The sequence below is a fragment of the Saccostrea cucullata genome, unplaced genomic scaffold (genome assembly GCF_032062105.1).
Source record: "Saccostrea cucullata isolate Sc308-1 unplaced genomic scaffold, CSIRO_AGI_Scuc_v1 ctg267, whole genome shotgun sequence".
Taxonomy (NCBI): Eukaryota; Metazoa; Mollusca; class Bivalvia; order Ostreida; family Ostreidae; genus Saccostrea; species Saccostrea cuccullata.
Genome location: NW_026934971.1, coordinates 526,015 through 553,149, shown reverse-complemented (window position 1 = coordinate 553,149; position 27,135 = coordinate 526,015). Strand labels below are relative to the sequence as shown.

The window sequence follows — 27,135 nt, the reverse complement described above, 5'->3', positions numbered from 1 at the left end:
AAAATTAATTTTTAAGTGGTTAAAGTTTCTGCTAATGTCTGTTAATTGACTTTCAGTCTCCCAAGAATTTTCGAATATTTATTGCGATTGATGTTAAACTTCACATTTCGGAAACTGTTCTGATAGGGTTTACGCATTGAACATGATTATACTGCTGTTATTTCTGAATGAAGGTATGTACAATATAAATCAAATCCCATTTTCGAATATGAAGACTTTAATTGTGTGTATCTTGTATAATATATGTGCATACCATGCAATGGTGTTTAAAAAAAATCAATTTTGAGAAGGAACGTTTTTGTCCAATTTTATTAAAAACAATTTTCATAAAAACACTTATTGAATTTGAATGTTTTCCTGTGTTCAATCCATTGAATAATAAGGGAATTAAAGACGACTTGATATTTTCTCTGTTTACTTAATTAAAAAGATTATTTTCCTATATAATCATATGCTCCGGAAAAGATTTAAATGACAAGCCAAAATCATACATAATTTTATTGCTACTTTTAGTTTCGGCACAGTCATACAAACATACAACATATGCTAGACAACTGAATACAAACCCAACGGTTAAACCCATTGAGTTAACGTCCAAACAGATGCTGGGAATGTGTGGACGAGAGTGTCACGCTTCTTCAACTTGTTCTTCGTTTTTCTTTAATGGAACCCACTGTGTGACTTTGGAAGCATCCAAACAGTTCAGTGAAAGTTATACCACCGAGTCATATTTTACGAAGTCATACAGTGTGTTTCATTTTGATATAGTTGGTAATTATTCTGTTTTCATATCAAATATTCAGCAATAATGTTGTCTTAGACAAAAACTGTTAAACAATTTGTTGAATCTTAATCATCATTTCATTTGGAACTCATTTATCTTCTTGGAGGTTATTTTTTTTAATTCCGTGAGATGCAGAGGTCGGTCTAGTAGAATTGATTTCCCACTTACTTCTACTAAATGTGAAATTTCAGACCTATAGCAACTCAACACTTTTTTTACTCAGGAAATTGAATTCAAAAGATTTAGATCCTAATTTTTCCTCCTTCAAATCACGAGAAGTGACCTTCAAAAAACTTAATCACTTTTACAGCATTTCAAGAACAAAGATGCCTTGAGTAATAAGTATTTGTACAGACAGCTTGTACCAATATTCACCAATATAAGTTCAATAACTCCTTTATTATATAGCGAAAACATTTCCTCATAATTTATAATAATTATTCCACTAAAAAACTCAAATTAATGATTATTTTGGTATCGATGTATTAAATTAAGGCTTGTCCTATAAGTGTTCAATAAGGCATCATTCCGATCACCCTACAGAACGTTATGATTTGCTTTTTAGGTTTCAGTGGGTCTAATACGTACTAAATTCTTAATTAGTAATTTCATTTTTGTGTAAAAAAAAAATAATAAACACATCTTACCTAGATACCACCTCTTTTCTTTAATTTGACTCGGAGAATTTCACCAGAACGACATTTTTTCGATATTGAACGCTCGTATTTGGAATATTTCGTGCATACTCATTATTATACGTAATACAAACTCAGCGTTCAATAAAACGCCAAGATATTGACCGCTAAAATTCTCTTGATTTTTTGTAGTTTTTTTTTTTATTAGATTTAGAGACTAATGTTTACTTGTTTACTTCAGGAAAAATATTAGTTCGGACCAGGGGAAATTCGGACAATTCGAAATGTTTAATATATAGACTTAATAATTAAAAAATTTTCTACTTCAAAGTAAATTAATATGATCTCCGATAAGATTATTAAGAAAACATGTTCCCTTGGTATCTCGGATAAATATTTGGTAATGTATTTGAAATATGCCATATTAAATGATGTATATACACTTGTACCATATGTGACGGTGTTAAAGGAGCAGCATTTTAATCACAAGTAATTGTTATAATTACTATATGATTCAGGACTGTATCGTCCAGCCTATTTTTTATTAATCTTAAGATGACGTAATTTATAAGGAGCTGCATGTTAGTTCGTCACCTATTTGTATATAATTTAATTCTGGTTGTAACACTGTATTTGATTGGATAAAAAATTATTTTATATCGTATAAAATGGGTTGCCTACGTCACAATGACGCGCGTCAAAAACGTATCAATCCGCCTGACGTTACATTCAAATTTTGTACAAACTGAAGTCATTTTGTTGGAACAATCATCTTTCTTTCTTACATCAATTGAATGAAAATGAAATCATAAGGAATGAATTTAATAGCTCCCCATTTATACGGTATAAACTGGGTTGGAACAGTTTACGCTTTCTTATAAACCGCTTCGCGGTTTATAAAGCGTAAACTGCCCCAACCCAGTTTATACCGTATAAAATGGGTAGCTATTAAATTCATTCCTTAAATGTCTTACTAGATAAACTTCAATCCGAGTGTTCATCACATGGATATGTCTACGATCCTTTGATCCCTCTGTGTTATAAAATTAATGCTGTGGCTTTAACCAAGGCTGATGCTGTGACATCCTGTCAACAAAGTAATGGCCATTTGCTGAGAATCAATACATACAGGAAACAACTTTTTGTAGAATCATTAAAACTACAAACAACAAGTAAGGAAGTAATTACATGACATTTCATTGCATATTCTCTGGTAGCAAAATAACTATATATTCTTGGGGCTTTTTTTTTTGCCATTTTTAGGCTCTGTTTCGAAATATCGAATTGACGGTAAAAAACAAAACAATGGTATCTGGACTTTTTCCGACGGAAGAGAAATTGTCACATTTCACTGGTATCCCGGGGAACCTCAAAGCTATCGTTCTTCTATTGCACTGACTGTAACATATAAAGGACTGTGGGATGATGTTGGTGAAACTATTCCCCATGGATTCATTTGCGAACGAGTGCCGTCAGTTTTGTAACGACGATAACATACTTTAAATATTAATTCCAGAAATGCTATTTAACTCAAGATTTTATAATGCTAGAAAAAGAATATTTCTTGTAACTTTCAACTGTAAATTCACTGCACTAGTAGCCTGCAATAGTGTGTTGAAATAATATGGGACAATTTGGGACTACCAAGATCAAATGTTTTTTATCAGTCCATAATGCACCAGTCGAATCATGCATTAGCTCAAAATTCATCATCACTGACAGGATGATACTTAAATTTAATCATGTTCGTTCAGTTTGTTTCATAGTAAAGAATGAGTCTGAATAACTAGTTCCCTTTAAAATATAGTAAATTTTACGATATTTTAAATATTCATTCTAAAAATGATATTTAACTCAAGATTGCTTTGCAAAGCAATTGGTAACAGTTAGCCTTTGGCAAATGCTATGACTAATCAATTGCATATTGTTTTGCTGTATTATAAATATTTCTATGAAAAATGTACGCATGGTCTGTGCGTGTTTTAGCATTTGCTATGATACTAATTCCGGAGATATGTTATAAAATAATGTATACCTCTGATACCCAAAACTAAAATCCAGTTAAAGCTGTTATGCAGTGTAGTGAAGTACATAATATTAGAATTCAAAGAAGTTTAACAGAGCTTGGAATGAAAGTAGACAAATTATGCAATTTTTTTGGTGAGTACGTTTTTGATTTGGTTTTGATCTACTTTATGTAAATATGTAAATACTGTGGAGGATTACAATGCATGAGTTTCACACACCCATTTTTTTTAACTTTCTGATCAGTGGAACCTATACATTGTACATTAAATTGCTTTACCTGACTATTTTGGTTGGTTCCTGCATTCCAATGGCGAAAGATTTTTTGACAAGTATTTTTTAGTATCTACACACTAAATTAATTAAAATTCAAAAACAAAAATGGGGGTCAATAAACTTTCTTTTATGATATATTTAATATGACCTTTTAACACAGAAATTGTGTCTAGAATATAAATCACTTTTCCCCCCCTCTATTTTTTCCCAAATAAATCAGTAGAACCAAATATACCTTAATCTATCTTGAAAAGACCCATTCAAAATTGTGACAAAGAAATTTCAAATTACTTCAAAAACGAAATTATTTGACTTTTTTGCACTAACAAATTGTCATGAAGAAAATAATATTTAGTCTTAAACTTTTACTGAATTAATTAAGGCAGATGAGTCATAGTTATCTTAATATTCAGAAAAGAAAATCAAAAGTAAAGGTCTTTGATACATATTTCAGATTTACTGAAAAAGCAGTTATTTTAAACTAAAATTGATCCTATTACTTTATGGCCTTTCAGAATAAATTTGAGTTATTTTAATATCACAATACTATTTCTCCATAAATGTACAGGCTTTGAAAGAATGTCTGAATTTTATTGTTTATATACACGTTATTGACTTTCTCAGTGGAATTAAGGCACCATTGACATTTTTTATCAATAGTGGCCATTATTCATGAGAAAATATACCGTGTTTGAGTGGGATGGAATTTTAAATTTCTGGATACTGATTTAAAACAAATCAACAATTTCTGAACGGCGCATTTAAAAATATTTTTAAAATTTCGTAATGTAATGTTTGCTTTGTCAAGGATTTATTTTTTAAAAAACTTAAATTTCCGGGGAACATTTAGCTATCGTGTTTTCATTGAGAGATGGTGAGGATGCCATCAACATTTTGTTTTGTGCTGCCAATGTTCTTTCAGTTTGTTGAATTGCATACAAACATAATCAACAAGTAAGTCAGATTTTCATTAGTCTATTTTTTTCTTCAAATTTTAATAAGATATTTTAAAAGTAAAAGTTTTGGTTTCTATTTTTTTTTATATAGAAATATTCATTTTTTTATTTTTTAAAGACAATGACTCGGTACACTTTATATAAAAAAGTTTTTTACGATTTAAAATTTTACGGAAAGTAATGTTTGCTTACCTTCGTGTGCTGTAAGTGTTAAAAAATTATTTTCTATTGGTGGAAGTAATGAAGCTAAGTCAAGGAACTAGCATATACATAAACACTGGCATATATGTAGGAATAAAATAATAAACATTTATTTTAGACAGAAAATTATAGATGATTTACTGGCACACTATGATAAGAGGATTTCACCGACTGATGATGCGGGTAAGTTTTTTTTCAAACTTGTTTGCACTTTGACATTTCAAATTCTCATTTTAAAAATATTGATTCACTTTTTAAACCTTTAGGAGATGGTCCTGTGACAGACTATGTGCAGTTATATATATTAAGTCTGGATTTCTCTAGTGACAAAACAATGGTTGGTATTAAGAATTTATACAAGTAACACATCTTAATCGTAAAGGCCACAGCGATAGAGGAGTTCGTTTACTGAATGCCGTAACATTTTACTGTAACATTTTTACTCTAAGAGTAATGATCAAACATCTTTCTTTATATTCTGGTACAAATATACATTCTATCTTCAATCTCGATCATGTTCGACGTTGTACGTAATGGCGAAGTGACAAACCTTTGATAAACATTAAAACCTTATTTCCGATTGCTTTTCCAGAACCGACAGACAAAAGTAACAGTGATTCAGCCCTTTGATTTTGGCATTTAATATAATATTAAATAAAGTAATATTTTAATTAAGCTGGGACAGTTAATAAATCGACAGGTGTATGGATTAATTTATAAATATTACATTCAGAAGGTCCCTAGTGATGCTACAATGCAATAAATCTATATCGTTAAATCTCAGAAAAACACTTCATATGTATTTCATAAAGGATCAAATCACAGTTTCAAAATGCATAAAATATAATTTGGGATAATTTCAGGCCATTAAGTGATGTTTTTTTTTTTTTTTGCCTTCTTCTGACTGGGGGTAAAATCATTTGGTCGGTAGGTAGGTGGGAATTGTTTTCTAGAAAATTTCAACAGATGTGTTGACGCGGGATGAGAAGAATAAAAAGAAAAAAAATACCGTGTCCTGAAATGTAAATAAATGTTTTGACTCGGGCTAATTTTAGTCAGATGGTCAGGAATATTCTCTTAATTCGACTACATCCATCTATGGATATACATGTAGGCGAAAGCCTGTCCACTTCTCTAAAGAGAATAGGTCGGGAAAGGGCAACCAAACATTTTTTTAAAGATGATGTCTTTAATAAATTTGAGGAACTATGTATACATGTATATTTCACTAAACTTAACTATTGTCTTCAAAGAGATGCATATTTAATAATCTAGGAATTCGAGATGAGCTTCTTCCTGCGACAACGATGGAAAGATTCGCGACTGACATATAACACAAGTGGAGTTACCTTTCTTGAACTACCCCACTCTGCTATGGAGGCCATCTGGGTGCCAGATATTTATTTCCTAAATGAAAAATCAGCTCAGTTTCACAGCGTATCGGTTCCAAACAGAATGCTAAATATATTACCTGAGGGCAAACTGTTACATAGTATCAGGTAATTTCTGCATAAAACATTTAACTATAGATAACTCAATCGATTTCCCTTCTGTTCGATTTTAAAAATTGAGAATTCTTCAAAGTTAATAAATTTATTGAAAATACGGGGGTATATAGTTTATGCCCTGTCAATCTGGTTTCCTAGCTGTTTGTCTTTTTATCTGTTCGTCCGCAAAAACTTTAACATTGCACATAACTTTTCATTGGTTGGAGCTATGACTTTTCATATTTCGCATGTGTATAACTTTAGAAGCTGTTCTTTGGGTACCAACATATTTGACCTCTTTATTTTAGAGTTTTACCCAATTTTGCAAGAATTTACCAAATTTAAACCTTGGCAATGACTATAGAGCAGTTAATGCTAAGGATTTCATACTTCTAATGTGTATTCATTGTTATAAAATCTTGTCATATGGCTGTAAGTTGACCTTTTGACCTTATAATTAGCCTTTAAGTTTAGCCTACTTTTGATTAAATCTTTAATTTGAAGAGAACTTTTAAACAGTTAGCAATTGAACATTCAGATTTCATAGGTGTATTCCATGTAACAAAGCCTTCCTTTTGATACCAAAAGTATGGAAAGCCATAGGGGAATCCCCATTGTATTGTTCTATATATTTCATTCAAAACCAAGCCTAGCCGGTAAGGATGGCAATCCTCATAATGTCTAGATTTCAAACATGACCAAGTCATGATTTTTACCATCTTGACCTGGTCAGGATTGACAACATGACTAAGTCAACATTGATAACATGGTCATCCTATCCTGACCAAGTCATGATTCAATGTTGACCACGTCAAGATTGATAACATGGCCATCTTATCCTGGCCAAGTCAGGATTGATAACACGGCCATCCTATCTTGGTCCGGTCATGATTCAATCTTGACCAAGTCAGGAATGATAACATGTCTTAGTCAGGATTATGGGAAGCCATAGAAGACCACCATGTCATGTTCTATATAATTCATTAAAAATCAATCCTGGCCAATGAGGATGGCAATCCTGACCATGTCAAGATTTCAAATTCAAATGTGTATTTCTTATAACAAGGCCTTCCCCTGGGAACCTTTAGTTTGACCCTTTGACCTTGACTTTGGCCATTACTTTTTAATGGTTAAAGCTTGGACATTCATATTTCACAGGAATTTTCATTGAGAGTAAGTTCTTGGGGGGGGGGGTCAAAACATTTTTCATCCCGATATTGGATTAAACTTGCATTTGAGAAACTTCAACCTTCAAAACACTATCATGCAAGGTCATCAGTGTTTCACAAACACAACTTGTTTTTTCTTAAGATTTCTTTCATATCGGTGGATACGTGAATTTGAAATTTTCATCAACAACAAAAGATCTTGCTTATTTGCTCTCTCGTCCTAAGAAAATCAATTTGTCTTCAATTTTCACCATTATTGACAATCATTCATGAACATACCTATAGTAATACATATAGTGACAGATAATAAAAATTTCTGCTAGACTTCATTCTTTGAATTGTTAATTTGTATGTACCAAGAAACAGGACAAGCATGTATAGAATGTTTCTATAAGTGATACCAAAAAAAAATTTGCCCAACCCTTTTCAGAGTCACGGGAACCTACTCCTGTCACATGGACTTGAGGAAGTATCCCCTGGATAAACAGGTCTGCTCTTTAACAATAGAGAGTTGTAAGTATAAATTAACGAAAGCGAAGGGACATTAAATCTCATTCGTCTGTCCGTCTTAGTCTGTCCATCCGTCACAAAAACTTTAACCTTGCCCAAAACTTTTGATTTAGTGGAGCTGAAACTTTCATATTTCACATACTAGTATGAACATTGTATTCTTTGTGACAAGACCTTTCTTTGGGCACCACCAAATTTGACCTTTTAACCTTGACCTTGGAGTTTGACCCACTTTTACAAAAAAATTTTAAGTTTTACTTTGACAATAACTTTTGAACGGTAGAAACTAGGACTTTCATATTTCATATATGTATTCTTTGTGGCAAAACATTTCATTGGATACCAACAACTTTGACCCTTTGACCATGACCTTGGAGTTTTACTTACCTTTCAAAAACTTAAACCTTGGCCACAACTTTTTCACGGTAAGAGGTAGGGCGTTCATACTTCTAATATGTAATCCTTATGAGAAGAACTTTCATTGGATATCAAGAACTTTGATCCTTTGGTCTTGACCTTGGAGTTTGACTTACTTTTAAAAAACAGACTGACCATATCTTTGAAGGGTCAGGGCTAGGGCTTTTTTACTTCAAATATTTAATTCTTGTGACAAGACCTTTCATTGGATATCAAGAACTTTACATTCTGACCTTGGAGTTTGACCTACTTTTTAATAACTTTAACCTTGGCCATAACTTTTGAACGGTAAGGGCTATGGCTTTCATACTTCACAAATCTAATTCTTGTGACGAGACCTTTTTTAAGAAACCAACAACTTTGACTCTTTGACTATGGAGTTTGACCTACATTTCAAACACTTATCCTTGGCCATAACGTTTGAACAGGTGGTGCAAGTGCTTTCATATTTCACCATCGTATTTCTTGTGAGAAGACCCTACTTTTTAATTTGCATTTAAGAAAAGTTTAATCTTCGTTATGTTGCCATACGGGGTCATCAGTGTTTCACAAACGCATCTTGTTACTTATAACTTTTGAATGAGAAAAGATAGGGCTTTCATATTTGACATGTGCATTAACTGTGACAAAACATCAAACAAAATGAATAAATTTATATCGTCTGCAGATTTTAGTTTATATCAATTTGTGTTAATAGTAGTTTAATAAGCATTGACAGATGTTACATGTATATATACCAGATTTAAATATGTAGCTTATAGCATATACATATTTTAAATAGATGGCCATAGTGCTAAATATATGAAGGTGCGCTGGGCCTCTTCGCCTGCGATTCTCAGTCCCAACATAAAACTAACACAGTTCACGGTAGACAGAACTGTAGCCTACAAATGTGATCGGAAATATATGGGATGTAAGTTAATACATGTATCTGATAATAATTTTGAAAAGAGCAGAAAAATGTTTTGCTCAAATACAATTTATTTCCATTATACATGTATGCCATTTCACAGCGGAGCCATTTGGAGATTTGAAAATTAAATAAGTGCTCGAGATGATGAGATTCTTTTAAAATTGTTTGTTTTCACATGTTGATCACATAATTCAGTCATCATTTTTTTTTTTGCCAACCTTTTGCTTATATACATGCATTTTTAAATCGTGTTGTTTATGTATAAAAACATTATACAACTTGCAGATAACTACTCCTGTATAGGACTTGACCTATACTTGACTCGGATGAATGGCTTCTACTTCACTCACATGTACGTGCCGTCCATGCTCATTGTCACGCTCTCATGGATTTCCTTCTGGATCGATATCGAGGCTACAGCAGCCAGGACATCCCTGGGAATTCTAACTGTGTTAGCAATGACGACACAGAATGAATATATCAGTGTCCAAAACGTTTCATATATAACAGCAATGAATGTGTGGACAGCAGCGAGCCTCGGTTTCGTTTTCCTTGCCGTGATTGAATTTGCATATATTAATGTTCAAACCCGCCAGCATCTTAAAAAGGCGCTTGATAAAGAAGCCGGTACCCCTTATTCAAACAACTTCAGTGACATAATAAAACGCATGGCCTCCATTCCTAGCAATGAAACAGACGGTATACAGGTATTGGCATAAAGAACATCTGCGTTGACAGGCACTTAGTATCAGAGGGCATGCCCCCTCACTTTTACCCAAACATATACTTTTACTGCCAGAAACACGCAATAAGATTTTGGACCTTTTTCATATTTAGCTCACCTGAGCCAAACGTTCAAGTGAGCATTCTGACTGAAGTTTGTCCTTTGTCGTCGCTAAAATTTCACATTTTCGTCTTTTCACCGGAACCAGCGGGCCAATTTCAACCAAACTTGGCACAAAGTACGTTTACCCTTCAATAAATGTGTTCAAATGAAGGGCCACTCCCCTTCCCTGGGGTTAGGGTGGAATCACTATTAGAGATCAAATTTTTCACATACTAGTAGTTAAGATACGGAAAAAAATCTTCAAAAATTCTCAACAGTTAAAACTCATGAACATTCGAAAGCATCCTCGCTCTGAGTACTAGTAATTTCAGATGTGTTTCAATCAATCCATGCCCCTGGAGGTAGGGCAAGGCCTCAATGGAGGATAAAACGTCGGAACAATAAGTATTCTTCAACTTTTCAATACTGCTCCTCTTCTTTGCCAAAGTGCTCAGGCGAGCAATGTGGACCCTTGACATCTTTTGCTTGTTAGTTTTGTTTGCTTGTGATTTTTTTTTAGTTGTCATTCCCTAAATTTCTAAAAAAACGAAACGATGTGCCTGCTTTTTTTTATATCAAATTATATGAAGATATTATTTCAATCCATTTGTAGCATTAATTACTTATCGTATGAAAATAATTATAGCTTAAAGCGGTGCAAAATTAGCAAAATAATGTTTTTTATCAATTATTTCAGGTTTCAGAGAAGAAATATATCGTCAATAAAATGGATAAGGATAATAAAAGAAGAAGAACTGTGGATCAACATGCTCGTGTTGTTTTCCCTTTGTGCTACATTTTATTTAACATTGTGTACTGGTCTATCTATTTTGTCTGGGAGCCAGTTAAAGACAAGAAGCATTGAATACGTTTACATTTATGAAGCTTATACATGTATAATTGAGATCTTACTAAAGAAAAGTATATTTGATGTTGAGAGTTGGTAATGGAGTTATTGTTCGTGTAACTAGTACCTCCCGAGTAGGAGTTTTAGGTCCGATCATCACTGAAGACATGGCTAAATATCTGACTTTGTTAAGTAAACTCTCTACAAAAATGTGTTCCATTGTCAAATTGAAAGAGTGATGAAAGCAATAAGTCATTTATGTATTTTGCATTCAAAGTGTTTCCATAATAATGCTTTTCAAATTAAATACAAACAACAATGATGAATTTTTCATTATTGATTTCCATAATAATGCTTTTCAAAATTAAATACAAACAACAATGATGAATTTTTCATTATTGAGTTAAGTTGAGAGAACACTGGTACTGAAGATTTTAAAAGAGGAAGTGCCTAACTGTGTCAGAGTTGTATATGCATGTATTACACAAGTAAGCATCTAAGAGGTGTTTCTTGTAAAACTTTGCTCAAACAATTGGACCATAATTGAGATAGTTTGTGCTTGAAATTAAAACGACCCCCCTCTTACCCCCCCCCCCCTTTTTTCTCAAGACTTGCAAAAGTTTTAGAGAAGAATTTAGAATATTTCTCTGTACAAAAATATTATTAAAGAATCAATTAAATTGTCTGAGTAGGGATATTTCTTATATTTTTTCTATTGTAGCATTTCATGCTATGGCCTGCTTAAAGTAAATTGTCAAATTTTCAATTTTGTCAACAGAATTTAACTTAGTGATTTTTTTTTTTTTTACTGAAGTACGAGTTATTCCCCCTGATTTTTTTTTTTTTAGGAAAACTGTACATGTATATACTAAAATTTCAGCTTTCTCTGACTACAAAACAAAATCCTTTAAAAATAAGCTTAAAAAACACAATATAGTTTTTAGTGTGTTTTTGCAAGTACATGAATGAACATAAGATGACAATAAATTGTTTCCTGACCATGTATTTAATGCTTGAAAACCTGTGTGAACATGGTGATCGAATTTGAAATTCAGATTTCATTTAACTCTTCAGTACATGCATTAAGCAAAATGTAAATGTTTAATTTAATATACAAGATTCATGTCTGAATACCAGTTTAAAGATATCAATGTATGTTCAAAAAAATATTTAATGTCACAGCATTTTAAATAAATAATTTGAAATAATTTCACTTTACACAACTACTTAATTCAATATTGCCTACCAAAACAAAAATCTAATAATTCACAATATTACTTTTCTTTAGCAGTTGTTTAGTTTTGTATATTTTGATAGGTGAAATGAATTCAACACATCATAAGCTGAATTATAGATCTGCTAACTCGGGTGCTGCTATGAATTTGGCATTAATGAATGAATTTGGATTTAGGTTGAATACACTGAAGTGCCTTGTTCCAACTCGTCCCCTCTGTAACTCATGTTTGTAAATATCAAGTTTGCTTCTGGCAATGTCCAAAAAATGGGATTTAGGAACTTCATCTATATCTAATGAAGAAAGTCCATTGCACAAGTAACTATGATTCAATACCATCCACACAGCTATAACGGTTGTCCAGTTTAAATGTAGCGGGGAAAAAGTAGCCAGTGGAAAATGTGTACTCCCAAGCAAAACATCATGTACAGAGTCATAGAAGTAAAAGATTAAACCTGTCGGTGAAACACCGATACAGGGGATAAGTGTATTGGAATGATCTGGGTGAATTTGGTGGTGGTAGAAGGAATGAACTATTGTTTTTGCTGCCACTTGTACAAGGCTACTTCCTGCTGAATTGTTATTCATGTCAAATTGTCCTTGTTTCACGGCTTCTCTTGAGTCTAAATCTTCTGAGGTTCCTTTGTCTGGTGTAACTATGATGACATCCGCTCCTTCCATAATCAAATCAACAGTACCATGCCAAACATCTGTATTACCTTTAAGACAGGAGAACAAGTCAGAGACAATGTCACATGATTAATAAAACGTAAACAAATTGAAAATTTTAAGAGTTCTCCGCAGTAATGCATTTTTGCAGCATTGACATAATACAATATACAATACATATAATTAGGGAAAAGATCTTTGTACTTATCAGTCTTTTACTGCATTGTACTGAATCTAAGATCATGATAACATTTGTATTGTACCAATATGTTCTTAAAATTCAATTTGTAAACATAATTGGATGCAGTTAGCCAAAATATGAGCCTGGTATATGACATTTTAAAGACCTTACCAATGCTTGTGTCACCATAGATGATTTTTCTGTGTTTCTTCCCACAAGGACAGACTTTGGGTTGACTGGACTTTGATTGATTAACCGTGAAGTAGGATGATAGGGACAGTGGAGAAAACAAATGAAAGATGAGAAGAATGATCAATTCAGTCTCATCACTGCAGTCCTTCATCTGTGACAGGGCAGCATGGATTTCTGCAAAATAAACCGCAAGCATAATTAAACATTGGATATATAATATTAATTCAAGTCAGTAAAATGATTACATACATTCAATGCAAAAAATAGAGAAATATCAGGATTCATTAAATTATGTGTTTTACTGACTATAGCTGATCGTATCAAATGTATATGTTATATGTCCAAATTACTGCAGTTTACCAAACTAAATTATGTAAAAACAGAAGGCAAAATTTATGGTCTCAATTTCAGGCTGAGAAGAGCAAAACACCTATCCTACATGTATTGATACATGTATGGATATAACAAATTAAATAGCAGATTGAAAACTTGCTCATTATGAAATTTGAACTACATGCATATACCTGTGCGTATCAAGAACTTGACAAGCCGTTCAAGAAGCAGTTTCATATTTCCATCATTAGGAATTTCCCTGTTTCTTACAAATTTATGCAACATTTTGAAAGCAGGAATAAAGAAATTTGCTAGAGCAAACTTTTTGTTCGTAGGTTTCAGTGTGCATGCTGCCTTTTTGAAGTTGCACCCCTTATCAGGATCGGCTGCATTGCAAGATCCGATCTCATATGCACCTAAGACCGTCACTTCTAATTTGAATTTATCAACAGCATCTAGAAAACGCAAATGTCTGCTTAAAAAGTTTTCATGAAATGTATCTAATATCCCTTTTCTCTCGTTTTCGGACTTATCCAAATTTCTCACACTGGAGGCAGCCATTTTGAAAATCACTAAAATTCAGACTGTATCGAACATTTCCCGGTGCGTCGATTTACCCAAAAGGACCCAAAAGAACCCAAAAGGACCCAAAAGGAACCCAAAAGGACCCAAAAGGAACCCAAAAGGACCCAAAAGGAAATTAAGAACGACCCAAAAGGACTTGAAATAAAGAGATTAAATGGGTATATAATGAATACTTTCATATTTTATTAAAACTAAAACTAGTTTTTTGAGGGTAAAGTGCGTGTTTGGGTTGAGGTGGGAGCCCCCCCCCCATCCCCCACCCCCACCCATCCCCGATACCATATGCCTAGAACATGTCATTAAATAAACTTATTTCTTTATTTATCAAATATCATATAATAAGATATAATAAAACAGAAGGAGAAATAGAATAATACAGTGCACTTTGTTAAATTCAGCTAAAAGAAATCAAAGCATATCTGACCAGATTTAATGATTGATGTGTTATAAAAGTCGTATGTTATTTCTTTAAGAAAAGTTGCAACAATATAAATGTATGTTTTTGCCAATTTTTAGGTAAATTTATAATATAATATTCATAATTTAATTCAAATTATTATTTTTCAATGTATTATAATATATTAATTCGAGTCCTTTTGATTTCCTTTTGTGTCCTTTTGGGTTCCTTTTGGGTTCCTTTTGGGTCCTTTTGGGTTCCTTTTGGGTCCTTTTGGGTCCTTTTGGGTAAATCGACGCACCCAACATTTCCGGATTTCGGCCAGCTTTTCCTAACGTTGGAATCCAATCACAAACATAACATCATGTAGGAATAAAAGTTCTGTTTACTAGATTTTTGAGCATCAGGAACATTCGATCAAGTGTTCTCAGGCTGGTCCTGACCAGAACTTAATTCAAAATATATTCTAGCTACTGAGAGAAATTATTCCCACTTGCTATTCATTATTATATTACTAAAAAGTATTTTCATACTTTTAATGATCATATTGACTTGTAAATAGATAAATAAATAAATAAAAAAAGAGACAAAGATACTTATCTTATTTAATGGTCGATATCAGTTTATTTTATACTCTATGGATCCTTTTAACACTATGTGCCGAGATCGGTTTATTTTATTGTCCCCCGCTTTCGCGAAAGCGAGGGGACATTAAATCTTATTCGTCTGTCCGTCTGTCCGTCTGTCCTTCTCTCCGTCTGTCTGTCCGTCAGTCTGTCAGTCTGTCCGTCCGTCACAAAAACTTTAACCTTGCACATAACTTTAAATTTAGTGGAGCTATGACTGTCATATTTTATATGTGTATTCCTTGTGACAAGACCTTTATTTGGGTACCACCTATTTTGACCTTTTTACCTTGACCTTGGAGTTTGACCCACTTTTACACAAAAATTCCAAAATTTTATTTTGGCCCTAACTTTTGAACGGTAGGTACTAGGACTTTCATGTTTCACATATATATTTTTTGTAGCGAGACCTTTTATTGGATACCAACAACTTTGACCTTTTGACCTTGAACTTGGAGATTTCCGTACTATGAAAAAAACTTTAATTTTGACCATATCTTTTGAATGGTAAGTGCTAGGGCTTTCATATTTCATATATATAATTCTTGTGAGAAGACCTTTCAACGAATACCTAGAACTTTGCCCCTTGGACCTTGACCTTGGAGTTTGACCTACTTTTCAAAAAACTTTTACCTTGGCCACAACTTTTGCAGGTTTGTTTTTTTTTATTTCAATTGAATTTTTTTTTTTTTCGTGTTTCAAATTTTTACATATTATTAAAAAAAAACATTTAATTACTATTTTAACATATCCCAAATTTTTAGCGTTCGCCTTCAGCTAGAACATATGACAATTTTGCAAATCGTCGCAACATTCCTCCTGTACCACAAAAGGTTTTCATATAAGAATTTCTTACTGTAATAGACATTTGATGAATGAAACTATTGTAGGAAATTAGGCTGGATTGAGGACATCGGCCTGGATAGCTCAGTGGTTAGAGCACCTGACTGAGGGGTCCCGGGTTCGATTTCCGGTCCAGCCATATGTTTTCAATATATATGTATTTATGAATTTTCAATGTATGTTTACTCATTCCTCCTTTCCATACTACAGATGGTGCCGTGGCCTACCTTGTTCAGGCAATATATAATGTATAATTACTAATGTTAAGTCCTGACAAGGTGAACTTGAGTTGTGTCTTCGGGGTCGAAGACTATTTAAGGAAGGGGGAATGTAGGAAATTAGGCTGGACTGAGGACATCGGCCTGGATAGCTCAGTGGTTAGAGCACCTGACTAGAAATACAGGGGTCCCGGGTTCGATTCCCGGTCCAGCCATATGTTTTCAATATATATGTATTTATGAATTTTCAATGTATGTTTACTCATTCCTCCTTTCCATACTACAGATGGTGCCGTGGCCTACCTTGTTCAGGCAGTGTATAATTACTAATATTAAGTCCTGACAAGGTGAACTTGAGTTGTGTCTTCGGGGTCGAAGACTATTTAAGGAAGGGGGAATGTAGGAAATTAGGCTGGATTGAGGACATCGGCCTAGATAGCTCAGTGGTTAGAGCACCTGACTGGAAATACAGGGGTCACCAGCCATATGTTTTCAATATATATGTATTTATGAATTTTCAATGTATGTTTACTCATTCCTCCTTTCCATACTACACTATAATACAGGATTTGGTTAGAATTAGTTGAAATTGTTTTTCAACCCTTGTAGTTTTGTAAAACTTGTCATTTTAAGCGAAGCAAGATACAAAACTGTTGAATTTCCAGAAGACTACATGCATTCTACCATTATTTGTTGTTTTCGAAAAGAAGATAAGAGACCGTACTGTTATCAAATTGGAACACACTAGGAAATGTCTACCAAATTCTTTATCGTATTTCAATGTAAGTATACTTTGGTCTAATAGTAAACTTATATGTTGTAATATTGCTATAAAGGATAAAAATATTACCCCTTAATTTATTTTAGCCTTCATCCAAATAGCAGTTTTACAAAAACCATTTTCTCTTAAAACTGACGACCATGGGAATTACTCTCTTTACGTTGATGGGAACTTGTGGCTGGGAAGTGCGCCGACATTTTTCCGGGACAGCGGTAAGCTTTTCTCTGCAGCAGATGGTTCGCTTAAGCTGTTCTATACTGGGAAGGAGGTAGGAGTCGACAAACTGGGGAACTTTTCCACAAGAGATTATTTGTACAGGGCTGGGAAGAAGGAAATGTTCGTCTCTATACGATATTACGACGACCCCAACATCCTTGTTTTTGTGCAGGTAATCAAGTGTTAAAAAATATTTATTTTCAAATGAGTTGTAAATACCAAGTATAACTTTCCTTTTAGGAAAAAGTTGAGAAAGTTCTATGTGGATAACTATTTTATCAAAGATCAATAAGACTGAAAATAAAATGTTAAAGACTTATAAATCTATGTATATACTTTTCTAACAAAACATGTGTATTGTGAAAGGTTACAGAAGAAAAGTTGTTAACTTGTTTCTATATCTTGAAATAGAACTACACAGACGGAGGAACTGGTACGAAAGCAAAATCTTTTGATGAAATCATTTCTGGATTTCCGGGATTCCGGATTGAGGACGGTGTTGTTGACAGGGGTTATCTGTCATTTGGTGGATATATGTTAGGAGACACAAATAAAGTCATCGGAAAGTAAGCATCTCCAGTACAGACTTTTTTTTTAATATAACTTTTGAACGTTTACCAGTTTGATGCTCAAAAATGTACGTTTCAATACACATAAAATGTACATGTATGCAATATGGACATTTTTCGATGAATCCTATTTCTACAGATGGGGAAGTAAGACGAAGGAAATAAGGGACGGTCTTACTGGTGGACCACTGGTTATTTTTGATAACGAGGCTAATACTTTGATTATCTCCCCTTTAACTGAATTTATGGTAGCCTCGAACTGGCACGACAAGGAAGTCGGTGGGAACGTCTACTGGGGCATTATGGGAGGTGTAGATGAAGTTCCATACCATTATACCTACTTTACAATAGTATATTACGCGAAAGGAATAAATAAGGTTTGGACCTACAATATAGATAGAGAATATATTACATACTAAAATCCATATCAGATGTCATATCAGCACGAGTGGCCCCATATCAGCCCGAGAATTGATATGGGGCCCGAAGGCTGATATGACATATGATATGGATTTTAGTATGTAATATTCTATTTATCATATACATGTATTTAAAATTCTTAATATGCGAGTTCACATAAAAGTCATTGAAGAATGTTTCGCACATGTTTATGATCTTTTTCTTTAAAATTTAATAGAGCCAATTTTAGGTAATTGGAAAAATTAAGTCCACAAATGTAATTATAGAATTACTAGTATTTTACATGAATATATAAATAAAATGAAGTGAATTAACTTTTAAACTTTTAAACATTACTTTTAAACTTTTAAACATTACTTTCGGTTTGATAAGGATTTTCTGCCCTCCGGTCCGATACATGATATGGATTTTCGGACCGGTCCTCGATATTGGGTATTGTGACGTCACCCGTATCGCACCGTTCAGAATCGGTGTATTTACTACTAAGTATATGATAAATGTAATAATTTTTTATTATAACTGTTTTCAAAGCTGTTGTTGCTCTTTAGCAGCGAGTTCATTGAATAAAGTTTATTGCAGCCCGGGGGACCGGGCTGCTGTATACATATAAGTTTAAGTGTTGGTGTATGGGGATTGGGGCGGGAGTAGTTATTCAGAATAAAAGGTTTTCAAAACATTGAAAAGATTGCTAATCAGAATGTTCTTTCCTTTATAAATTAGGAGATACATAATATATTTACTTCCATAAAGTGAATCTGTAAAAATATGTATGTTTTTCATATTTAATATATAAAGTTGCTTATCATTGTACTATAGAAAAAATGACAGGTCCCTTTTTATTAGAACATCGAATTTTACTTTTCGCATAAAAACGTACTCTGCACAGTTCGTGTTTTATATTCGGAAATTGAAAATTAAAGTACATTTTTGAAAGAGGTGATGCATGTGTCTAACTTCAATTTATATTTTATGCAGCCAACATTTACTTGAGGAATTGAGCAAGTTTAAAATTGTATCATTTTTGTTTGATTTTTATCCGACTATGAGTTTTCAAAATATTCGCCACTATCGTCTCCATCAATTAGACGCATGTCTTTTCACACATATCAAAGCGGTTTGATGATCAAGACTTATTTCCATTGTTTACTTTATATATTTCCCGGGCGACAGTTGATGGTTACATCAATGTTTTCTTGTGACACTTGTTTTGGCCTTTGCAATTCTGACAAGAAACTTTCAACCAAATCTTTGTTCTCTGAAAAAATTATGTTTTTTTTGTTTTGTTTTTTTTTTGGGGGGGGGGGGGTTCTTCAAGGTTTGTGATGTATTTCTCATAAATTAAACGAACTTTTAAATGAATGAAAAAAATTGTATTATGAACAGGCTTTTGAAGGATGGGGGAAGGCTTTGAGGAAGATGTATGGCAGTAAGGAGCAATCTTTGGCACAAGATCTGACCCTTCATAGAGCCGGGTACTGGACAGACAATGGTAAACTAAAGACTTGAAATGGCATAATTTATAATCTTCAACGATAGAAATCATAAGGAATTGTAAAATTCCAGAATAAAGTGATTTCATATACATGTACATATATATGTAAGACAATACTACAGGTTAATTTTTGATTAATTTCAGGAGCATATTACTATTACAAGACAGAGCCAAAGAAGACGTATGAAGAAACAATGATGGATCTAATAAATAAGACAGTAAATACATTCAAGTACGATTTTACATCAACATAAATGTATTTTTTCCAATGAATTGACGATTTGTTTGGGTATATATAACAGGAATCTTACTACTATGAATTGTAGCTATTTCCAGTTTGACTCCTGGTGGTACTACAAAGGACTGTCAGGGGGTGTTAAGTTGTGGGAACCACGCTCCGATGTCTTCCCTCACGGATTTGGGTAAACACAGTAGTGAACGAAATCAACTACACAATATAGGTTATTGTAATGATCGTTTTCATAGTAATATGATTGTCGTTTGAGGTCATTTGAGATTTACATTAATTTTACAGATATTTCTACAATCACACATTTTCCTTACTAGCTCTACATAATCGATACTGGTGAGATGTGATTTGATTCTGCTTTTATTGAAATTACTAAATAAATCTTAGAAAAAAGTTGAATACAAAATGTTTATGATGATATATGAAATTATGATTCAAATTGAACCAAGACACTAATTTTGTCCCCCAAATTGCACCATTTAGGGGTTTATCATATTTTTATTGTAATAAAAATCAACTTAAATTCATATTTATCCGACGATGTTAAAAACTTTTTATTAAAAAATTCTATAATATTTTTCCTGAAAACTGTAAATGGAAAGGTCAAAGGATACAAGTTACGCAAAACAGAATGGTGGTCAGTACGATTTTATTGTCGAGGAGTCAGGTGCTTTGCCTATAGACCAGGTAAATATCTCCTCATCAAAACTGTAACCTATAAACTATGTATTGAATTTGTATTTTGATCGTTATTTTAAAAGGATGCGTTGAAACCACAATAAACCTTGTATATACCGTCTTCCTTTAAGAAGAACAGGTTTTCTCACAGCAGTGTTTCAACCAGACAAGCCTTTTATAGTTTACATGCTTTTCAAATAATTAATGTCGGTATTTGATATGAAATAAAACATTCAGACATCTTTATTAATGTTAAAATTTTTCTGATTAATGTTGTATTTTCATCCCACTTATCTTGATTGTAATTTTTTTCTCAGAAATTCTGGAATGATCTTTTGAATAAGACTTTGACGTGGGGACTTGTTATGTATGAACAGGTAATATGCACAATCTTCAAAGTTTTTGAACCCAGTCTTACATGTCTTAGGTACGAATAACATACTGGTTATGTCATAAATCTGTATCTTTCAGGATTGGTTAAACGTTCAGTTTGACAAAATAACGGCCTTAAAGACGAACCTGACCTTGGGAGAAATGTGGCTGACACAGATGAACAAAGCAGCAAAGGCTAACAATGTCGTCATTCAATACTGCATGGCAAACCCCCGACATGCTCTACAGTCGCTAACCCTCTCACAAGTCACACAAGTAATAGCCATTTATTTACATAGGGTAGTAAATAAAACGATGATCAATACATTGCCACTTTTCACAAAAGGGTTCCTCACTTAATAAAAAAGAAATATTTTGCAAAAATCCCTTATGGCGAATCGTTTACTTTTGTTTTTTTTCTTTTTAAGGCACGTGTAAGTGACGACTATTCCCCCGGAGGAGAACAATGGCGGATTGGTGTTTCGTCACTTTTTGCGCATGCTCTTGGGATAGCACCATCAAAAGACACTTTCTGGACAACAGAAACGCAGCCAGGAAATAGATATAGTAAGCTACATTTACATTTATTCAATCATTAAAGAGGCCAGTGTCCATCAATTCAACTAAATGCGACCAAGCAACATAACTTCTTACTTATTGTTCCTTTTGGGGAAAGAAAACTTGCTTACTCCTAACTAAATATAACAACTATGAAGGAAAAACTTCATTCAGAGGTATTGTGCAACAACTTAATTAGTATTCAAGAAGTGGTGTTAATCAAATGCAAATTCTATATAAAACTTCAAAAACACTTTGGAAAATGTAAAATCTGAACACTTTTCAAACAAACATAAATAGCATCAAACTGCATAATTATATGCTTTATAGAAATATTTCTAATGAGGAATTGAAAAACTGGTTTCTTTGACATCGTAGCCAACTGCTTCTCAATAAAAACGGAAATGGCCAATTTTCTTATCTTTTGATTAGTCGTGTACAAAATAACTTTGTTAAAAATCATTTCGATTCTACATACAAATGCTTTGAAGTCGTTTTCCTAAAAAGATATTGTACATGAGGTTTTGAAATTACCTGATTTTGTTAAAATATACCTTACAGAGAAGTCTGAGCCCTACACACGGCTGAATGCTCTTGTGGCTACACTTTCCACTGGTCCTTATGGCCCGAGTGATATGTCTGGTCACATGGATTTTGATCTGATCAATAAGTGAGAAAACTCCACCATAATAGGCTTTTTTGACTTTCTGAAGGTTACCGTAAGAGAGTTAGCTAAAGAGTTTTATCCACATTTTAGGACATGTATTTATTATGGTCAACTGATGCACCCAGCGAAACCAGCCACTGCTATGGATGTTCAAATCATAAAGGTTATATTGCTTTCAGAATACAAGCATGTTCTTGATTTGTAAGATATTGTTATCTAATCCTCTGATATTTTTAGAATGTAAATAAAAACATATGAATAACCAGATTTTCACTTTTTAAAGTAACAATCAGTAAATACCAGTATACAGTTTATGTGAAGTTATTCTATCTGAACATCTATTTCAAGTATTTTTAGAAATATATGGTAAAAAAAGACGCTGAGATTGTTAGAGTAGAACAGAAAGCATATAAAATGTTTTTATTAATTACAGAAGAAACATTAAAATTGATTTTAATTTCTTTTCTTCAAGGAAGCTTTTGAATCGTCGAAAATTGAAGTTTGGTCGACTTACAGCGTCAACATGTTAAACGACACTGCCCTACACTGGGGAACAATACTGGCGGTAGATACAACAGGGGATGTTTCACTGCAATACAAGGATATGGAATTCCTGGTAAGCATGCAACTCTTAATTTTAATTAATTAATTAATTTCTATGCGCATTCCCTTGGTTGTGGACAATATTTTCCAGGTTCCAGGAGTGCCATATGCTTACTATGATTATAATGATCCGTCCTCAGTCCGAGAATTTAAGGAATCAGAAAAGTTAGTTCTTCCAAATAACTGTACCAAGACTGCCTTCTGCCTTTATCACTTTGTTCCAAAGATGAATCATGGGTAAAAGAATTATTTTTTGTTTTAATGACATCTCAGTGTGTTTTAAGAGGTTTAGTCTTTTAAACTCTTTAATGATGCTTGATTGCCTGTTTTGTATGTATATCTAGTATAACATTTTTGTTTCAAATATATTTTGAACATCATTGTAAACGTATATACCAATACGTATATATAATGTAAAAAACAGTTTATAAAAATGTACATTTACCTAAAAATGAAATGGAATTGTTCAATGCAACAAAAATTCACACAACTAATAAAACATGGCATTAAATGTGCACTGAACAAATATGGCACAGGAGAAACTCAAGCAAAAGCATTTTATTCACTTTGATATACACCTCATGTGAATTATATTACAATGCAATGCGTAAAAATATCAAAATGATCATTTATTATTATAACTCATGTTTTCACACCTCATTAAATAATATATGAAATTTAATTTGAAATTTTATTGCAGTGATAACGAGGTCTATCTCCTAGGAGATACTAGTAAATGGTTACCAGCATCAAGTACTAGAATCAGATCAATCGTATATCAAGAGGCGGATCTATTAATAAACTTGTTGGGAGCTGCGGCTGAGGAAATCACAATTCACTATGTACTGAATGGAGAACTAAAATCTGGAACTTGTCCAATTAAAAACACAGGATTTAACTGTATTTCTATGTTGACTGGCAAGTGCGTTTATTGAAGTTGAAAATAAAACAATGATAAAAGAAAATTCATCAACACATTTGTATGATGGGGTTGGAAACTAGGAGGTACATGTATGCTATGATGACAGTTATCCCGCCATACAATTTTGTCGGACATTATTATAATCTGTAGTTAGCACAACATCTAAAATTGAAAAGATGCAGTAAACTCTGTCGTGTCGTGAATTTCGAGTTTACTTGGGCCCAATGAGTTGAGCTATAAATGGAAGTAACAAATGTTAATTCAATAATGAAACGTCGTTGATATGGTTGCAGGCAGCAGCAAGTTTTCTTCATCATGTATAGAAAATTAATAAAAAATTTCTTCTTCATAGATGCAAGTAAATAAAAACATGTTTGATAATTAATTAGGTAGCACAAAAAAATTAAGAAAATCTAAATTTCCTAATATATATTTTTTTAATATCAATATTATCAAAACGTAAGACGTTTATAGGCTTCATGTATCCATTTCTCAACAAGAAAAAAAAAGATTTTTGACTTTCTACATGTATACTGATTTTTTGATAAAAATGGACACTGATATTTAAAAATGGTTTGATTGGTTGCTTAGTTAAATTGGATTTTTTAAACAATTAAGTAGTCTGAACTTGATGATTAACAGATGCTGGTGTTAACGTGCATCATTTTCAAAATATATGTTTCATCTTTTTTTTTTTGAAAAATATCTTCCAGCAAGCTATTGAAAAATGTTGAATTTTTTTTTTCATAAATCAATTTGATGTCATAAAAACCCCACCATTAAAATGCAGAGTTATTAAAAATTATACATAAAAGAAAACTCTTGTATTTTGTCACATCTATAATATTATTTCATATGGTTTTTTTTTTGCAGAGTATTGATATTAGTTATCAGTTTTACAACTAATCCATGTACCTAAATAAAAACTTTTATTGACATTCTTTTCATCATGATTTTTGTGATAAATGAGCATCAGCTGCATGGCACAACAAATAAATCTAAAGTGATATCTGATTTTTAGTACAGAAAAGTGAATTGTAAGAATACAAACAACAAAATAATCTTTATAAATGCAGTTTTGTGTTCAGGAAGTCCTCCTGAATCTTGTTTGTAACCTGCCGATTCAGCTTTTAAAACAGTTGTATGACAGACAGATCCCGTGTAGTACCCGGCAGAAGCACAGTTTGTCAACATCGGAAGTTTTGAAGGCAAAGGCAGTGTCATCCATTCAGTTTCCTTTACCTGGTAACAGGATGTGAGGTAATTTGCGTCAACTTCTACACAGCCTCTGTAGACTACAGACGCCGTAAAATTGGCATCTATATGTATAAAAGAAAAACTTAGTATCAAATTCCTTGGATATAATTACAAATGATCTTTAGATCTTTATATAAGGAGTTGTTTTTTTTAAATTGTCATCGCCTTTACTCTTATTAGTTGCTGAATAGGAATGAGTTTAAAAGATACCTAATTTAGATGATGCCAAAACGAAAATAAAATCTCCTTCATATGCCACACACGCGGGAATTTTCCCCTGGGTGCTAGAAGAACAGGTGGACATATGGGATTTTGCGTCCTCGGCCCCAGCTCGACATTCTGGAGTTGTAGTATAAGGGTCTATGGATTCAGTTACTGCACGATTTATGTTTGCGTCGTGAATTTCCGAAAGATCTGAGTTGTACACAAACACGCAGTTTAGACAAGAAATGGAGGAACCTGTCAACCAAAAATTAAAATTTATTTTTGTTCAAAAACAATACAAAAAAAAATTAATAATTGCAGAGTATAATTAATAAAATGAATACCTCGGACCAGCTCCGAAAGTAACACAACTATGTATATTATCTGTACAATATCCATCACAATCTTTAGAATGCGAATCTCATATCAACATGTTTTTAAATGTTGGAAGTCTAGAGGTCCTTGACGAGAATATTCCGAGTAAAATTGATAAAAAAGGATCATTGATAAAGTTTAAGAAGAATTTCATTTTAGCAGCAAATTTAGTTGTTTACCGAGGAATATGAGTTTTTTAACCTGTCGTTATTTAAATGGTGTATGTTTCCAGCATTCTAAGAGGGATTATTTGAATATCGACAATATAAGTCTGAAATCGACCATGGAAGATTAATTTGTTGACTCCCAGTTCATGAATGTAAATTCTCGTTAACCATGTTGTTGTGGTTCCATCTTTCATATCATTTAAATTCATCTAATGTTGCTATTATCGTAAGAAAATTAATTAGTTTTATAACTGATCAATATTGAAATTTATACGTAAATTTATGCCCTGTTCACACGAAAACAGTTTAAAAAAAATTAAACGTAAAGTTACTGGAATTATTATAGCACAGTGTGATAAAATTTTCCATTTCTCTTTATTTATAAATAAACCATATATTTTATTACGTTTTTTTAGAGAAAATATTTGAATTAAATTCTGGGGCATGCGTAATGGCAAAATTAAGTCAAATGCTCTCCTGCATCATGCTAAAATTGTGCTATTTTTGAAAAAAAACTTAGAAAAAATGTGTTTATTACTATATAGATACGTTATGAGAGACGTTTTTTTAATAAGTGCAATTTCAATTTCTATTGATAAAAATACTTTAATATCAAATATAAGCTATTTGGAATTATTTTAAAGTGCTTGAGAATGACGTGGTTGTGTGTTTGAACGCAATTCTGCTTTTAGTTTGATTCGCATTAGTTTACTTCGCATTAATTTACTGCGAATTAAACTTGTCGTGTGAACAGGGCATTAGTTTGATAATGCTGTACGGACAAAAACAGTAAATTGAAAATAAATAGCACAGTGTAATAAAATTTTTCATTTCCCTTTATTTATAAAGCAATTAATTGATTATGACGATTATCATGATAATTTTTTGCTAGTTATTAATTAAAGTAATAATAAGTAATAAAGATTCTGATAAAAGTTTCATCAAATTCATTATATTATGAAGGAGTTGCGGATATTCTTAGATGGTAAAATTCGTAATAGATCGGACATACACATGTACTGTATAGACGGACGGAATTAACGATTACTATATACCCTCCCGCTTTTCAAGCGGGTGGTATAATAATATTTATAATTCTAGAGAAAATATATTGTATAAGATAATAGGAGATAATTTGTACTTAAAATATTACAAATACTGACTGAATCAAAAGAAGGCTTCTGCGTTCTTGATCATGCTGAATATTAACAACCTGTACTGAACTGTCTAGAGCTTATAAAGATACGTCAAGTATGTCTAAATTATGTTACTACTGATAG

General features: G+C 32.7%; 4 protein-coding genes and 1 non-coding gene across 5 annotated transcripts; 4 read left to right on the top strand and 1 right to left on the bottom strand.

Moving 5' to 3' along the window:
- Positions 1-142: 142 nt before the first annotated feature.
- LOC134241664 (macrophage mannose receptor 1-like) lies at positions 143-5,241 on the top strand. Its single transcript, XM_062723698.1, has 6 exons — positions 143-173; positions 514-771; positions 2,397-2,591; positions 2,683-2,890; positions 4,996-5,060; positions 5,144-5,241. Exons 1-6 carry the CDS (start codon positions 143-145, stop codon positions 5,239-5,241), a joined length of 855 nt encoding a protein of 284 aa, XP_062579682.1.
- Positions 5,242-6,161: 920 nt separating this feature from the next.
- LOC134241663 (glycine receptor subunit alpha-2-like) lies at positions 6,162-11,134 on the top strand. Its single transcript, XM_062723697.1, has 5 exons — positions 6,162-6,376; positions 7,964-8,046; positions 9,242-9,373; positions 9,659-10,080; positions 10,897-11,134. Exons 1-5 carry the CDS (start codon positions 6,162-6,164, stop codon positions 11,062-11,064), a joined length of 1,020 nt encoding a protein of 339 aa, XP_062579681.1. The 3' UTR covers positions 11,065-11,134.
- Positions 11,135-11,651: 517 nt separating this feature from the next.
- Positions 11,652-14,222, bottom strand: LOC134241650 (uncharacterized). Its single transcript, XM_062723684.1, has 3 exons — positions 13,847-14,222; positions 13,302-13,496; positions 11,652-12,999 (listed from the first exon to the last, which is right to left on the bottom strand). The coding sequence occupies exons 1-3, from the start codon at positions 14,214-14,216 to the stop codon at positions 12,395-12,397; spliced, it is 1,170 nt and encodes a 389-aa protein (XP_062579668.1). The 5' UTR covers positions 14,217-14,222; the 3' UTR covers positions 11,652-12,394.
- Positions 14,223-16,465: 2,243 nt separating this feature from the next.
- Positions 16,466-16,539, top strand: Trnas-aga (transfer RNA serine (anticodon AGA)). The gene has a single exon. It is a non-coding gene; the product is annotated as a tRNA-Ser (tRNA).
- Positions 16,540-16,983: 444 nt separating this feature from the next.
- Positions 16,984-23,913, top strand: LOC134241649 (uncharacterized). Its single transcript, XM_062723683.1, has 17 exons — positions 16,984-17,106; positions 17,192-17,493; positions 17,733-17,887; positions 18,030-18,267; positions 19,694-19,799; positions 19,947-20,034; positions 20,129-20,224; positions 20,338-20,388; positions 20,655-20,739; positions 21,048-21,107; positions 21,202-21,378; positions 21,531-21,669; positions 22,222-22,330; positions 22,418-22,490; positions 22,800-22,943; positions 23,022-23,167; positions 23,631-23,913. Exons 1-17 carry the CDS (start codon positions 17,076-17,078, stop codon positions 23,863-23,865), a joined length of 2,235 nt encoding a protein of 744 aa, XP_062579667.1. The 5' UTR covers positions 16,984-17,075; the 3' UTR covers positions 23,866-23,913.
- Positions 23,914-27,135: the final 3,222 nt, after the last annotated feature.

Excerpts from the sequence above, each read along its gene's own strand:
- LOC134241649 (XM_062723683.1), top strand. The coding sequence starts at position 17,076 with ATGTCTACCAAATTCTTTATCGTATTTCAAT. Across the intron at positions 17,888-18,029 it reads ACAAATAAAGTCATCGGAAA|ATGGGGAAGTAAGACGAAGG; the intron begins GTAAGCATCTCC and ends CTATTTCTACAG. Across the intron at positions 22,331-22,417 it reads GATTTTGATCTGATCAATAA|GACATGTATTTATTATGGTC; the intron begins GTGAGAAAACTC and ends TCCACATTTTAG.
- LOC134241663 (XM_062723697.1), top strand. The coding sequence starts at position 6,162 with ATGAGCTTCTTCCTGCGACAACGATGGAAAGATTCGCGACTGACATAT. Across the intron at positions 6,377-7,963 it reads AAACTGTTACATAGTATCAG|AGTCACGGGAACCTACTCCT; the intron begins GTAATTTCTGCA and ends AACCCTTTTCAG. Across the intron at positions 10,081-10,896 it reads ATGAAACAGACGGTATACAG|GTTTCAGAGAAGAAATATAT; the intron begins GTATTGGCATAA and ends CAATTATTTCAG.
- LOC134241664 (XM_062723698.1), top strand. The coding sequence starts at position 143 with ATGATTATACTGCTGTTATTTCTGAATGAAG. Across the intron at positions 772-2,396 it reads GTTTCATTTTGATATAGTTG|ATAAACTTCAATCCGAGTGT; the intron begins GTAATTATTCTG and ends ATGTCTTACTAG. Across the intron at positions 2,592-2,682 it reads ATTAAAACTACAAACAACAA|GCTCTGTTTCGAAATATCGA; the intron begins GTAAGGAAGTAA and ends TGCCATTTTTAG.
- LOC134241650 (XM_062723684.1), bottom strand. The coding sequence starts at position 14,216 with ATGGCTGCCTCCAGTGTGAGAAATTTGGATAAGTCCGAAAACGAGAGA. Across the intron at positions 13,497-13,846 it reads CAAGTTCTTGATACGCACAG|AAATCCATGCTGCCCTGTCA; the intron begins GTATATGCATGT and ends TTTATTTTGCAG. Across the intron at positions 13,000-13,301 it reads CTATGGTGACACAAGCATTG|GTAATACAGATGTTTGGCAT; the intron begins GTAAGGTCTTTA and ends CCTGTCTTAAAG.